The 15,808-nt window shown below is 37.1% G+C and overlaps 2 protein-coding genes across 2 annotated transcripts; one reads left to right on the top strand and one right to left on the bottom strand.

The window, feature by feature from the left end:
* Window positions 1-1,071: 1,071 nt before the first annotated feature.
* Window positions 1,072-7,517, bottom strand: tmem144b (transmembrane protein 144b). The gene is made up of 12 exons (XM_026182750.1): window positions 7,307-7,517; window positions 7,019-7,192; window positions 6,738-6,860; window positions 5,822-5,921; window positions 5,626-5,706; window positions 5,399-5,477; window positions 5,136-5,215; window positions 4,419-4,537; window positions 4,095-4,214; window positions 2,689-2,786; window positions 1,807-1,860; window positions 1,072-1,584 (listed from the first exon to the last, which is right to left on the bottom strand). Exons 1-12 carry the CDS (start codon window positions 7,380-7,382, stop codon window positions 1,501-1,503), a joined length of 1,188 nt encoding a protein of 395 aa, XP_026038535.1. The 5' UTR covers window positions 7,383-7,517; the 3' UTR covers window positions 1,072-1,500.
* A 564-nt stretch (window positions 7,518-8,081) lies between these two features.
* On the top strand, window positions 8,082-15,381 carry gask1b (golgi associated kinase 1B). Its single transcript, XM_026182742.1, has 4 exons — window positions 8,082-9,439; window positions 10,404-10,621; window positions 12,059-12,285; window positions 14,902-15,381. The coding sequence occupies exons 1-4, from the start codon at window positions 8,554-8,556 to the stop codon at window positions 15,107-15,109; spliced, it is 1,539 nt and encodes a 512-aa protein (XP_026038527.1). The 5' UTR covers window positions 8,082-8,553; the 3' UTR covers window positions 15,110-15,381.
* Window positions 15,382-15,808: the final 427 nt, after the last annotated feature.

Here is a 15,808-nt window from a genome sequence, read left to right as displayed (position 1 = left end):
TCAGAATGTTATAGTTTCTTACCATACCATACCATACCAACTTTATTTCTAAAGCACTTTAACATAAAACCAGAGTTTCACAAAGTGCTGTACATGTTAATAGCATACGTAAAGAAAATTAAAATGAGATACGATAAAATAAACAGATACAATAAATTGAAACATGTTAAAACAAATTGAGTCAACCCCTCTAATCAATGCCAAAGGCTTCAGCGAATAAATATGTTTTAAGAAGACTTTTAAATTCAGAGAGAGAAGAGGCCTGCCTAACATGCAAGGGCAGGCCTCTTCACTGTGTTCCTGTTAATGATAAACTACAAATTTACCCTAAATTACTAAAATATCGATATTTTAATGTGAGAATCGATTCTAGAACATAAATGATTGGTATCGGAGGAATCGATATTTCAGGATCGATCCACACATCACTAGGGTCTAGTCCTCGTATCTTGATACAGCCCTGATTTTGTTCTGCCTTGCTGCTTAATTAAAAGCAATCCCATGTGCATACTACCTTTTAGGGCTAAGCCCTGTATCAAATGTCTGCCTCTGCTTTCAAGGACTGCGATTTTGATCGCTGGTGTCACCAGATGTTTGTCTAGACAGAGTTCTAAAATCTGGTGTTATAAGTAATATAGTAACATTTTAATCATTAAAATAAAAGGTCAGCATTAGTGTGGCATGTTAAAGCCAGTATCAATCTCTACAAATCATGTTTATTGTTTAGTTTAATCTAGCACTTTCAGAAAGACATTTTCTGGGCGCTGGTTTAGCTCAGTGGAAAAAGGAGGCAGCCATATGGCTAAAAGCTAGCCCGGATTTGAGTCTAATCTGCGGCCCTTTGATGCAGGTCTTCTTCCCTCTTCCTTGGCCTCTGCTTTCATGTCAGTCTTCACTGTACCTGTCCAATGAAGCCATAAAAGCACTTCTATGAAGTATGCATGTTCTGACCCCCCCCAACCCCAAGCTATTCCATCCCAGAAAAAGCTAATCCATCCCAGAAATCAAGCACATCATGTTGACCATCTTTTTCTGCATACAAACCCCAGGAAATGTGAGAGATGCTATTGGTGGAATTTCAAGTGTTTTAATAGCAATTTTGCAGTATTCAGTCTAGCATTAACCATCTTTTTCTTACATCTGTAAAGTAGACCTCAGTGGCATATATACACAACCTCTGCAATGCTGGAAAAGCCAGTCCCGATTAGTGAAAACAGCAGCTGCTGTGTGATGCATTAAATGTGACATTTGTGCTATTTATTTGTTAGTAACAAACCAAATAGATTTTCAAAGTCCAGACGCAAATCCACTTTAAATATTTTCCTAACAGTTAACTGCAGAGCATAAGGTTTCTGCTATGCAACTAAAAAGGTTTATAATTATATTTCAATTTTTCTAAACATGATTTAATGCATTTATAAAAAGCAAACACTGCCTTTTCTCCTCACTGATACAGAAAACAAAAATGGAGAAAATTAGATGTTTGACTGTTCTGCATTATTAGAGATTTGATATGGCAGTCAGCACAGATCCGGTCAGCACAACACATGAGGCCAATGAGAAGATCAGGCAGTTCGCCAAGCCCTGCGGAAAGAAAGTGGGAGAAGTTAATCATCTGAGGATGATTTTTCTCAGAAACATTTAATTAAAAATTCCTCCTTTTGGGATGGTAAATGCCTTCCTGATCAACTGCAGTTTAACTTGATATTGTTTAGAATCTCCCCTTTGTAAACGGCACACTTACATGCAAGCCTTTGAGCTACTGTACAGTCAAGAAACAAGACTAGCTAATATTTTGATCGTTACCTTAATCTCTTTAAACACCAGGCACCCCCACAGAGCAGCAACCAGACCATAGCCCTGAAGAAAGGAAACCAAACAAGCTGTTTGAGCTTAGACCATTGACTTGATGAAACTAAAGTACCAGCTTAAAAGAACAGGATATAAATGGGTTAGCCATTTGTTCCAACAGTGTCTGATCCGTTTAGCACTTTATGCTGTGCATACACATCGAACATTCACTAAAGGTTCAATGCAATAGACAATCTAGATTATGATATTTAAGCCCTAATGGCTTTTTCCATGTATGAAGGATACACTTAATTGATCTTGTTGCAACATGCTTTACCCCAGCTACATTGCTTCTGGGGAAATGCAATTTGGTAAGAAAGCTGCAAATCGTAGCTCAATAGCTTATGTCTTCTGTGTTGTGAGATGTCATGATCCATGTGCTCAGGTGTTTTTTTTTTTTCCCTGTTGTCAAACTGATCTCCCTGTTGGAGTTCATTCTGGGGGGAGGTTTTTTTTTTCTTTCTTTTTTTTCTTCCCCCCCTCTTCTTTCCTCATGTTGTGCATTTTCCATTGTTTCAGTTTGGGTCGCTGCTCGTGCTAACGACCGGTCAGTGAAACCTAGCCTGACCTGTCTCCCCAATGTGATGTTTTTGTATTGTATACAAAACAAGGTCGACAAGGTATCATCTTAATTGCCCTTGGGGATAAATTAAGTCTCTCTGACACACCCTTAAAATGCTGTCAGTATTTTAGATCCAACTTCTTTTGAAAATATTCATGTAATGCAGAACAATGTGAAAACCTTCAATATCAATCTGCAGTCCAAGTAGTTTCAGAATGTTCATTGTTTTACTTATTAATTGAATCCTCCCAGCTGTCAGAATATGTTGCACTTACCACTGTGACAATTGGAAATGTAATGACAGAATTCAGGTAGTTATTGGCCAGGAACCAGCAGTATGTCCCAATTGCCCACATCAGTCCAGACAACAGACCTGAAGAGCAAGAGGAGACCGTAAGGTACTTATGTTTGAGTAAAAATGCATTAAAAACAAACAAACAAACAACATTCCTATGATTCCTTTGATCTAGAAAGGAAAAAACAAAACAAAACCAAAAACCAAAATAAGAGATTAGCAATATGAACAAAGTGTGTGTCTATGAGTCGCCACAGGACAAGTGACATGCCGTTATATGATCTCCCTATCGGAAGATTGTTGGCAGGAGGTCTTACCTAATTCAGTATAAAATTGTACACAGGTTACATTACTCAAGGGAAAGAATTCACAAAATGTATCCAGACTGCTCTCCCTTCTGTGAGAAATGTATGACACATTATAGAAATCTGTTAGTTTTGTACTTTGTCCAAGGCTTCAGGGTTTTTTGTTTGACATTTTCACCATTTTCACTCTAATATTCTTAACCCCCACATTTTTTACTCTCTATGTACCTTTGGAACTAGCTTGGTTCTAAAAAGGTACACATCTCAGGGTGTCATAAAATATGCTATTTAACCAAAAAAAAAAAAACCCAAAAAAAACCAAAAACCTGCCATACCAAAACCACACAGGAAGAGGTTAAAATTAGCTTTAAAAGATTTTTTTCCCACAAGATTGACCTGCTGTGTATTTTTGGGTAAAGTCTTACCTTTTGTGTCTAGTCCATCTGACAACCCTGACCATTGAAAAAGTGACAGTAAAGGGCAACCTGGCACAATAAGTAGTAATAACAGGGTGACGCTGATCGACTGCCAGTATACAAGTAGGGTGTGAACCTGAACTCAGAGAAAGTAAACAAAACTATGGAAGCTTGTTTCCACTTTTTTGCCATACATACATCACATAATCGCAAAATTGTAACTATTCAAAATTGGAACGCTGAGAAAACAATTAAAAAAACAAAAACACACACACACACACACACACACACACACACACACAAACTTTAAACTTCATGTCACTGAATATACATTTTAGAAAAATTTGGACTGACATTCCCCCCTCCAGTCATGGGAAAGGAAAAAAAAAAAAAAAAAAAAAAAAAAACGGCTACTGAAAGCTTTCATACAAAGTGCATGTTCATAAACACTGGAGGAAAAAAAAAAAAAAAAAGGCTAGAGTAATTTAAAAATATAAATTCAGTCTCTTCAAGGAAACACATTGATTGCTTGTTCACAATAAATCATCACTCAGTAACCTGAGTAGAATTCCAAATTTGTTCCAAGCAGCCCAATCATTAATTACTAAAGATCACGGTCATACAATAGGCTTTGGAAGAGTGCCTTTTCAGAAATAATGTTCTACCTGGAAGTACAGCTCTGGAGTAAAGCTTCGGCTTTGTATTCATGGCAGCGCAGTAGATGGCAAAGTACACAGTGCTTGCAATGAAAATACCACAGCAGTGTGCATGAACATAGTCGAGATCTGTGATAGAAAGATAGAAACGGGAATTAAGTTGGAAATATTACACCTGGTTCTCAGGAGGGACTAGTATTTCATCAAGCAGCAACTGGATCCATCCTTATATCTATGATAAATGTATTTTCTTCAATACTTCCTTCAAGCCAGCTTTGCAAAAAAAAAAAAAAAAAAGTGCAGCATAAAGTGGTACCTGAGTAGAAAACATACCATAGACACTGGATTCATAGAACATGCTGTCATGGTGCACAGAATTGCTCTTAATGTACAGGACCGGTATGATGGAGAAAGCATACATGAGGCCCGCCACAACAGCAAGGAGAAAACCACTGGTGAAAAGGAGGCAGAATACATTGAGGAACTGGATGAAGAATGCATTTTAAATCTCCACTGATACATCATTCAATTTCTATGGTTAATTCCAAGATATTGCAAAGAGCCGATAAAAACTGACAGTGCTTGGGTAAATGGGTATGCAGGAAAACACTGCACAAAAGTGATGTTATTTTTGCACTCTGTTTTTTTTTTTTACATTTATTGAATATCGGCTGTGACTGCTACATTTACAGCCTGGTGCTCACATTTTAAGTCTTTTTCTGCTGCTAAAACAAAAACTCACAGTAAGAGCAAGGTTGTCATGTGTGAAACTGTTTTTAGTCATGACTTAAAACTTGTTACACCTAAAAACCACACTGGCAGGCAGCTTCTAAACAAATAACTAAGACCTTCATTTAAAAGATGCAATGTAAATGAATTGTTTTACTTTTTATTACTTTTTCAATAATTAAAAAGCGTAAAATTGTATTCATTCATCTATGATTTAAAATCCATGACAGAGTGGCTGCTGTAGCCATTGTTTGTCAGCAATGAAAAATGCTAATAGTAATAATGCACACATCTGAGAGGCTCCTATTGAGATGAGCTCACATGAATCGTTTGCTCTTTGGTCCAATAGTGTCGATCCAGGATTCAGAGGAATTTTGTCCATAGCTTCCTGAATTTGTTCTCTGCAAAGAGAAACATCGACCCAATTTGTATGTACACCACACAAAATACATGATAAAGTGATGACAGGCTTTAAGACAAAGTAGTTTTTGCCTTGAGTGAATAGGAAGAAAATAAAAAGAAAGTATTTTCTAAAATCAACCTACTTCGACAAGCTGATAAAAATAAGTCAGTGACACACTCACTCTGTCAATCAGTAATGGAATTGTTTCTGAACTGTGAAGTAGCTCTACATCCGCTTTCACAAAGAAAAAGATCAGCCCACTGAATCAAAGGAGGGAAAAAAAGTGTCATGTACATCCAGCTGATATGGTTTGAAAAATGACAGCAGCAGACAGTAGCCATCACTGTTTTTGGGTGGGGGTAAATAAACAACACAGGCTGGGTCATTACAATTCCAAACGTGGTTTACCTTAGCAGACACAACCCAGCTCCACAATAATTTAATATTGGATGTGAAACGTTCTGTGCAGCAATCCCAAACCAGCCAAATCTAGGACAGACATAATCAGTGACCAATTCAGTTATTTTTCATTCAATCCAAGTCATGCAAAGACAGGATTATTTTATTTACAATCCAGAGTGTACATTCCATTAACTCAACTCACCTTGAACTGGCCCAGCCCATCAACAAATTAGAGGATCCCGAAATTAAGATGCCAAGACCAAGGCCAATAGCTTTAACAAATGGAACAACTGCTACATTTCCTGTAGACCATATGGATAGATGGAAGAAGTTAACATGTAAATGTTACTGACAAAGTTAGGGTTGCACCATTTCCATTGCTATATCTGAATGCAAAAATATATTTTATTTATTCACTTCTCATTAGTACATGGAGTCTAACTGACCCAGGAGCCATTCCCAGTCCCCTCTGAAGTCTTCCCCAAACCCCAGCCTCAATTCATACTCAAGCCATCTACCCTCATCGACTATCAAATGCTATCAAACCTGAATGAGGATCTAGTGAATATCTGATATTTAGAGATATTCATGAAACAAACAGTCTGTGTCCATCTGTGGCACTTGATTCTGTCTAGTAAGGTATGGCAAAGATTATGATGAAGCAGCTTTCAATTCAATTCATTTTAAATTCATTTTTTTAAAAAACGTTTTGATCTGGCAAATTTGAAAACCCTGGAGAACTGCAATGTCCCAGTTCTTGCCTCAGCAACTATGTCACACTATTCCCTGAACAGTTTGTTGTTTAACAACATGACTAATGAATACTCGCCACTACAAAAGTTTTAGGGACATTTTGTATTGCACTCTAAATACCCATTGATCTGTTCAACGTTAAGCACATAGCATTATGAATTTAAAGCATGAAATTGGGTCACACTGATTTCACCCCTAAAACTGTTCACATGTCCAACAAGGGACTATCAATAACCTAATTTTAGAACAACATCCTGCTGGACACCAGAGTCCAGTTTCCGGAACCTTTGGCATTAAACTATTTGTTGTTAAATTAGAAAAAACAAACAAACAACAACAACCCCCCCCCTCAACTTCCACAATACCTGTGGCCCAAAGCACACCTCCAAGCATTGCAAATGGGCAGAACTTGGGTGACTGAAGCATCAAGTCTCCAAACATAGATACAACCCATATTGCTGCACAGGTAACCCACTGAAAAAACATACCTGTAAATAAAACACAAAGATAAATGGTCTCAAAACTTTGCAAAATAGTGTAGATTTTCCTCACTTGGAAAGTAAACATTTAAAATGGAGCTTTTGTCCAAAAATAACACAAATAAGAATATCCAAACTCTCAGAAAAATAAACAATTATATGCTCACCATCGCCAGTCTCTACTCTTTTGACAGGAACAAAGTTGCTTCCATACAAAAATACAGCAGCCATATTTGCAGTAATTCCATAGGCAAAATGTGAGATAGCCCTAGATGAGTTAAAAGTAATGTTAAATGATTCCAGTTCACCGGTTCCATCATTTTTGTAGCCATCTTCTGCACCTGTAAAGTTTTTACAGCAAGAGGTTAAAGAACAAATCTGACTTCAAACAAAAACTAACCTAATGCAACCACACGCAGCCCCTATTCATCACAGACCAATTATACTTTACAAACCTTCAGCGATATGACAGCTCGCAATCAATAAGGCAGAGACGAATAAAAGAAAAAGTAAGGATTTTGCTTGGAGCATGTTAAAACAGAATATTTGTTTTGCTTTTGATAATTCAGGTCTACAACATTAAAAACTGCTGGAGGCTGTCTGTGTCTGCAGTGGTAAGTCAGTCAGGTGCTGCCAGTTATCTAATCACTTTGTAACACAACAGCTGCAGAGGATGTAGCGCATATATGCATATACTTACAGACAAGAAAACACACAACCATGAGGGCTTGTTATCATGTCTGTTTTCTGGAGTAATTTATCTTATGACATTTAAAATAATGCTGTTTATAGTATTTGCTTATATATAGCCGACAGTGTGTATATATATATATATATATATATATATATACACATTTATTTTAACTATACATCGTCTAGTTTAGGCCTACTCTTTGTCGGCCATGAATGACAAGGAAAACAGCACTTGTAGTTATATTGACGAGCTCTGGTCACAACTATTGTAATTCAGAAAAGGAAATCCTGTAGGCTAAGTGGACTGGTGCGCCCACCCCACATTCTCCCAACACCTAAGGAAATTTTTTACTGCTTTTGTGTCTCCACAACGTAAACAGCTTTGGGAGTTGCCATGAAGAATTAGGACAGTATACCACCAGATGTCGCCTGAAACGCATACAAATAATATGTAGCAATCAAATATTTAGTTTTAAACTATTTCATTTTCAACCTAGTTAATATGTTGTGTAGTGCTTAACTTCCTTATTTCAGTTTTTGTAAAATATGTCTATATCTCGCGTAAGTTCAAAAACACGTTTACATTACCCCTTATAAACCTTCATAAGGAGTTGTGGTGTACCCTAATGGGCTTCGATGTGGATTTTAATAGCGTGACATAGAAATATCAAAGGTTAATTTAGGGATATTGCAGTGCACTTGATGAAGTTTGAATATCACATGGCCTGTGTGTATTTTATTTTCGGGGCTGAATTATTAATTAAAAAACAAAAACTTGATAATTTAGGCTCTCATTGGCCAAGTCTGTACCTGAAGAGAAGGAGAGAAAAAACTATAAGGTTTAAATTGCTTCTCATTTCCGAGAAGGGTGGTATCCAAGCATGACCCTCCATTCACTGCGCAGTTGTGCCCTCCATTCTACTCACAGAAATCCTCGGAAGTTTTGCGCTCCTCCCCAGTAAGAGTTTGTCGCAAAAAGGACAAAGTCGTGATAATGACATAAATTCTAATGGGGAAGTCTGACTTTTGTTGGCTAAGTTTCCCTATTCTAAAACTGACCGGCAACTTTCGCAGGTGCCCTCTTTCAAAAAGAAGTTTGATAATTGCGTCTGTCTGTGTAATCTATCTGCTTTTTGTGTTTTCACAAGTTGGATACTCGCAACTGCACCGGAGCCGAAGGATTGATGAGAAGTACCGGCACACCCGTGGATTGTATAATTTGGAGATCAACGATGGCCAGCCACACTCTCTAGACTTGCAGAACGATTCGAGCTTCATAGTCCCGACTCGCTACAACGTGGTGTACATAACCTTAAAAACTAAGCGTCGAAAACCAGCACATATAAGAGGTACAATCCGACCCAAAGTGAGGAGAAAAGGGAGAAAAAATAAGTCTTCCAATCTGTCTTTTACCCAGGACAAACGTCGCACTTTGGAGGGGGATGCGTTACAAATTAAGCGCAACTTTGCACCCATAACTTCACGGAAGGAAGCCATGGATGTTGACTATAAATCACTGGATATAAGCCATAAAATTTATAAACATGAAGAAGCAGACTCTCAGATTAGTTCAATTCGAATATACAGTCAAAGGCCGCCACCATGGTTCAGCGCACAGGATGTGAAAACCATGCGCTTTCTTGCGGATGCCAAAGTTTTGCGCATGAAAGAAGTCTCTCATGGATACGCTCTTTCGCTTCTGATATTTGAGGGTGAGACAAACGTTCAACAGGCGAACCAACAGCACGCAAAAACGAGCACTGTATGCGGAGGGCAATGTGGAGTCATCCACAGCCCGGTGGATACCACAGAGGTTTTTGCTTTTCATTTGGACAGAGTGCTGGGGCTTAATAGGACGTTGCCAGCTGTAAGCAGAAAGTTTCGCTTTTTATACGGTAGGTCATCAAGCACATGGACAAAGTTTTCTTTTTTGACACTTGTTAAAAATATACGGTTTTGTTTATGGTTATTCTAACTACATTGCCTGGTTTCATCATGCTAAGAATACTGTGCAAATGTCACTACAGTGTCTATTGATATAGCGACAGAAACTGCAACCTACAGATTAGCCATACCATAAAAACTGTTTATTTGTTACCTTAACCCACTAATGGGGTCTATGTGAAATACAGATTCATTCAGGCTTGGAATCAAGAAGAACCTTGTTCTTTGGGGGTGGACACCAAAACGTCACCTGCACATTGTGTCCTCGTGGATGTGATATATATATATATATATTTATTATATTTTTTTTTAGGTCTTTGAGCAAGACTACCTAATCCTAATTCATATTCAATGGAAAAACATTATTCACATTGCTCATTGTCATTTTATAACATTAATAGTAAAGAAGGAACAAAAACTGAGGGAATACACATTTTATACACATATTCAGGGGAAGAGAGGACCAAAAAGTACTAACATCCTCCTTTTTCATAAATAGCGCAAATAATGTATTTTACATGATGACGTCACAAAGTGTCAGCCCAAGGGTTTAAACAGATTTCGGGGCCATATTCAGCTAGTGACAGGATACCTCTGCCCTCTTTCCTCATTTTCTTGCATAACCATTTTTTTTCCATCTATGGGAAATGTCTGTCTCTTTTTATTTTTAGCATAATACATTTAGAAATATTTTTACATGTCTATGAGTTAGTTCATTATTTGGTCTTGGGCACCCCACACACCGATTATCATATTTGCACCAAATATGATAATCGGTGTGTGGACAGTCTTCATCATTGCAGGGAATAAGTTCTGGTAACATGAGTGTAAAAAGTGTTTATAGACTTTTTCTGGTTAATAACAGAAACAGCTGCTAAAATCTAAGCATGTAATTATTCTTTCCTCCCTCTTTAGATGGGCAGTCCTGTCCAGTTGTGTCATGGGATGCATCTCTATACCCAGCAGGCCTTGCTGCAGGTTTGACCAGTTTGAAGTTAACATGGGGGGAGTACCAGAACTCCCTTAAACAGAGATGTTGGCAACAAAACATCAGCCCAAAGTCTGATTCTGGCTGCTCTGCAATTCATCACTATGAATGGAGCAAACTTGCTCTGTTTGACTTTTTGTTACAGGTAACTGTTAAAGAAAATGTGCTCCAATATCTGATTAAGAAAAACAATTCTCAGTGGTATTGTCATTTGGCTGAAGAGAGCTCTTGCTTCCTGTATGGGAGGCCTCAGTAAATCACATTTTATGAGAACTACTCATTTTACCCCATCATCATGACAGAGAAACCAAAGTAGACAGACGAATCTTAAAATACTTATTCGGAAACACTGACAATCTTTATAAGTTAAATTGTCTGTTGAGGTCATGGTGGCACAACTTTGATCATTCACATATATTTCCTCATTGTTACAAAACATCTTGTCAAAGACATTAGTGAACTGAAAAGAAACTCCTCTCTTATCACAAAAGTACTTTTTTTTAAATTCTGACTTAGCCTCTCGTTTTGTAGATCAAAATGCCTGCACACTAAAGTTAATGTAACTCATACAGTTCCTCTAACAACAACTAGCATGACATGAAGGAAACTGAGAATGTCTATATATATATATATATATTTGCCTTGTTTTATATTTCAAATAAAATAAATTTTAAAACCAATAATAACTTCCAATGAGTTTTAGTCTAACTTTATTATTATTAATATTATTGTTATTATTATGGCAATTGAGTTTTCTGTTAAATGTAACACACCAGCACCCTACAGTGTTAAGGCAGACGATCGTCTTAGATATTTGAATAACTAATAAATTCTAATTTTTCATCAAGTCAAGCTACAAATAACATTTGTATTTCTGTGACAGCTCTGGAAAAGCTCTGTTTTATTACTATTAGCTGCATGGATGCTTGTTTGCAAGGTAATAAGGATCTATTTCATTTTTGTCCAATTCAAAGCCTTACAAATGCTTATTCATCCAGGTTACCCTAAACCTCAGGCCTTAGAAAACCACGCCTGTGAGCAGCATTTAGTCCCATCTAAATCTATGTGTGACATTTCAGCTTGTCTTACTCTGACAGCACTGTCTGAAACCTCCACAACTCAAGTGATTTCACATAACGGATTAAGAATGGATGAGGGCTGTAGCTAAATATAGGGTTGTCATTCCCTGTGGAGAAGCCTGATATACTTAAGTGAGTTTCCTGTACAGTCATGTGACTCAGCAGTCTACATGACTAGTTGATGTTGATGTCCAGTAAACTAGTGGTACAATAGAGTCAGTGCAATTGCCAGCCCTCTCTAGGTTTGTATTCTTTCACTGCCAGCTGAATGTTATCTATTCATGAAATTATTATTTAGATCATGATAAAGAGAGATCATCAGAAATGCAAAGTAAGCCCATTCAGAGTAAAACTGTGCTTACCTTTGTCATTAAAAATATAAAAACGCAAAAGAAAACCCATTGAATAAGAAAACTCTGTGAATGCCACTCTGAACTGCACTCTTAGTCTCAAAATATCATCTCCAAACATTTAATGAAGAAATGTGTGAACTGTATTTTTAGATTAACAACCGCCTGGACCAGGGTTGCTGTGGGTTCAGGCCTCGGCAGCAGGATGTGTGCATTGAACTGGGTTACCATGCTAAATGTCAAGATGCTAACCACATACAGCTAGAAAACATCATCTACAGGAGCCACAACCCCAGACACCTGGTCTTCACCAACAACAAGGGATTCTTTGACCGTAATGAGGACAACTTGGACTTCAGGCTGTTGGCGGGAATCAAAGAGTAAGTTTGGAGCATTAACATGAATTAATAATTAATTAACCTGTTTAAATATATAATGTTTTAAAAAAACATTATATATTCCTACTACTATATATTCCTAGCCTAAAATACAGCTTTAATCCCTTGGCCATGCAGTGTTGAATAATGAAATAGATTATATGATTTGTTTATTATGAGGTATAGATCAAATTAATTTCAATCAGATGTTTACAAATAATTATATATCAGAAAAAGGCCAGAGGCTGAAACATGTCCTTCAAGTGATAAAGCTGCTGTTTATACTACAAGTGTTGTTTGAGCTTCAATGTCTTTAAAACGATTACACACTGAAAACTGTGCAAGCAACAAGTAATTGTGTAAATCCAGTTTGCTGTTTACATATAGATCAACTTGTTTAAAAGTAATAATTTGTCAGACAGTCTTCTACATTTGTAAAAAAAAAGAAAAAAATCTGCACAACATTCAAAACAATGACCCTGAGTTGTGTATTGGTACTTATTTTTTGAGATAAAAAAAATGTCCACACAGAGTAGGAACATCTGTGGACAGTCTGGATTTAGCTGCTTTCAGCAGCTGTTTTTCTCATTTCCGCCCTTGACAACATATTTGAAAATTTCCAGCACACTCAACAAGCATATTTAAATCTCCATCTGGGATCTATGCCAAATCTGCTCGGAAACTCTGAATTTGGTTCACAGTAATTGGCCAACCCACACACAAATCAGTGACTGCAGGTTGTGAATTTTTAAACTTTAAAGTTAAAAGTGTACTTTATGATTTAAAATTTTCAATTCTAACTTATAATGTTACAATACTTTAAATGTTAAAAAAAAATGGTAGTTTGCAGGTCGAGTGTGCAGTTTGTGAAGAAACACGTGCCAAAAGACATCTTCTGCATTATTAGACATCCCATGATGAGAACACATCGCTTTATGCACCACAGGTCTATGTGGATTTGTAAACGTACACTTCACAGGCATCCCTTTCATTTTATCCATCCTTTTGATCAATAAATCAGGGACTCGCTAAGGAGACAGCAGAGAATCTGTGGTATGGCAAGAACATGTTTATGAATGTGACACATAATGTGAATCCTTGTTTTCACCAGCAAAAATGTACCTTCCATTCTGGCATTCATGTAAGATAAAGCCATAAAAGCTAAATTCTAAATAAAAGACGATGAAAGATCATAGGATACAATAAATATCTATTTTTCCCATTGTAGTGTACATTTCAGTGGTTTTCTGTAATGCAACCGTTCTCTGACTTGTATCCCCATGTGATGTCTGTGTTGTGTGTGTAAGGTTGGGGGCTGGTTCATTCCACTGCAGGGCAACCTGCATGTGGTAAATAAAATTTGAACTTGAACTTTAATTTCATGTAGATCAGAAGAGGTGTTATCTCGCTGACTTTTCTCAAAGCCAAAATAACCAATGTTTGACATTTTATTCTAAGCAAATTCTGAGCAGTAATGATACAAAGTTTATCTGAAAAATATAAATGCGTAAAAATCTAAACTCATTTAATAAATAGCAACCTGTTCATGGCTCTGGTGAATCTTGATTCTAGACAGGCAAAAACTGCACCTTAAAGTCAAATCACAAAACACTATCTCTAAGTAAGAGCACCACTTTAACTTTTACCATTGTTCATTCACAGTCATCTCGTACAGAGTAGGACAGGCTTTGTCCAATTGCTTCACATGATATACGGTTCTCACTTTTCATTTAATTTGAATGAAGGGAGCTTTTACCCACTCAAAAGCTATTAAAATGTCAAAAAAACCCATCAATGTGCTAAAAGTATGAGTAACCCGTCATTTGATTCAAGTGATGTTTTAGTTACACAAACCTCCAGTTATGTGATTGTATAAATGCAGTTTTTACTGCCAAGAAGAAAAAAGCAAAAACATTTCAGATTTCAAGGTTGCTGATGTACAAAGACAACATGTCATAACCACTTGGTATAAAATACAGACATTTAATTTTGCCATCTCTTAATTATTTTTTATGGGTTTGGCACTTCCACAAATTTATTTAATAGTCGACTTTAGTGAAACATTCTGTTATCATTGGCATCTTCAGACCAGAGGAACTGCAGGAACTGTTTAGCTAAATCACAATGTCACCACCTATGTTTACCATATCTATGAAGAATTACATTTTGGACATGCCTAATTCCATTCTGCAAAAATGAAAGTCAGATGTGATGAAACTTGTTGGGGAGTTTGGGCTTAGAAATAACCTATAAATAGCTACATGGTTAGAGTTTGCATGTTCTCCCCATGTTTGCGTGGGTTCTCCCCAGGTACTCCGGCTTCCTCCCACAGTCCTGTGTGGATAGGTTAATTAAAAAATCTAAATTGCCCATAGGTGTGAATGCAGGAGTGAATGTGAGTGTGAGTGGTTGTCTGTCTCTGTGTGTTGGCCCTGCGACAGACTGGCGACCTGTCCAGGGTGTACCCCGCCTCTCGCCCTATGACTGCTGGGATAGGCACCAGCACCCCCCGCGACCCTGAAAAGGAAAAGCGGAAGCGAATGGATGTTTAATGTATAGAATCTGCACAGTATTACAGTGTGACTACACTTCCTCCTGTTTCCTCTTATGCCTTTCTAGGTTTCCAGAGCAAGCTGTGTCTGTGCTGAAAACCAGAAAACTGAGGGAAAAACTTCTCCAATCTCTGTTCCTTGACGAGACATACTGGGAAAGCCAAGGGGGTCGTCAGGGCATTGACAAGCTAATTGATGTTATCGAGAGGCGAGCAAAGGTCCTCCTCACCTACATCAATGCCCATGGGATTAAAGTGATATCAATGAATGTGTGATGAAGATAAATCTTTCATAAATCTTTTAAATCTTTTAGAAGACATTGGGGCTTTATGCTCGAACATTTTATAGGTTGGTTGGGATAAGAATAATAGCAGATGTGTGATATTTTTTTAAATTTATATCACAATAGCTTGGTCATAGTTCCAATGAGGGACTTGCTAACGCTTCTTTGAGTAGCTGGAAGCTCAATTAGGGTCACACAACCCACACTGCACTGATAACAATGACTTTAATGAGTTTTTTTTTTTAAACTTTGTGTACCTTGAATACAATCTTATTTTGTTTTTTGTTAGGTTTTTTTTAAAAAAAATATCTTTATTATTATTATTTCTTTTACAAAAGTTAAGAAGCTTTGCCTTGCCTATAATTTCCAGTTATTTAGGCACTTATAGTCACAATTAGAGCATGGACACAGTGACTATAAATTATCAAGTGAAAATTAGAAGTCATAAAATGATAATGATGATGAAAAAAGTTTTTACAGGATTCCATGCACTCCTGTGAAAAACCAAGAACACCCTATAGTTCACCTTGTAGAAAGTTGCAGCAAAAATCTTGGACTAATGCTTTCTGATATATACGACATTAATTCCAGAAAAGTTGGAAGCTCTTTAAATGTAAATAAAAAAGAATGCAATAAGTTTTAGATCTAAAAAACAAAACAAAACAGATTTTATTCACAATAGAACATCGAA

The sequence above is a fragment of the Astatotilapia calliptera genome, chromosome 2, assembly GCF_900246225.1.
Source record: "Astatotilapia calliptera chromosome 2, fAstCal1.2, whole genome shotgun sequence".
NCBI lineage: Eukaryota > Metazoa > Chordata > Actinopteri > Cichliformes > Cichlidae > Astatotilapia > Astatotilapia calliptera.
The sequence above is the reverse complement of the archived record's forward strand: the minus strand, read 5'-3'. Positions and strand labels throughout refer to the sequence as shown.

Bases quoted from the DNA above. Each gene is read 5' to 3' on its own strand.
- tmem144b (XM_026182750.1), bottom strand. From the start codon at position 7,382: ATGCTCCAAGCAAAATCCTTACTTTTTCTTTTATTCGTCTCTGCCTTA. The intron at 4,538-5,135 runs GTGAGCTCATCT...CCTTTTCACCAG, and splicing joins CCAAAGAGCAAACGATTCAT to TGGTTTTCTCCTTGCTGTTG. The intron at 1,861-2,688 runs GTAAGTGCAACA...TCCTTTCTTCAG, and splicing joins CATTTCCAATTGTCACAGTG to GGCTATGGTCTGGTTGCTGC.
- gask1b (XM_026182742.1), top strand. From the start codon at position 8,554: ATGGGGAAGTCTGACTTTTGTTGGCTAAGTTTCCCTATTCTAAAACTG. The intron at 9,440-10,403 runs GTAGGTCATCAA...CTCCCTCTTTAG, and splicing joins AAAGTTTCGCTTTTTATACG to ATGGGCAGTCCTGTCCAGTT. The intron at 10,622-12,058 runs GTAACTGTTAAA...CTGTATTTTTAG, and splicing joins TGTTTGACTTTTTGTTACAG to ATTAACAACCGCCTGGACCA.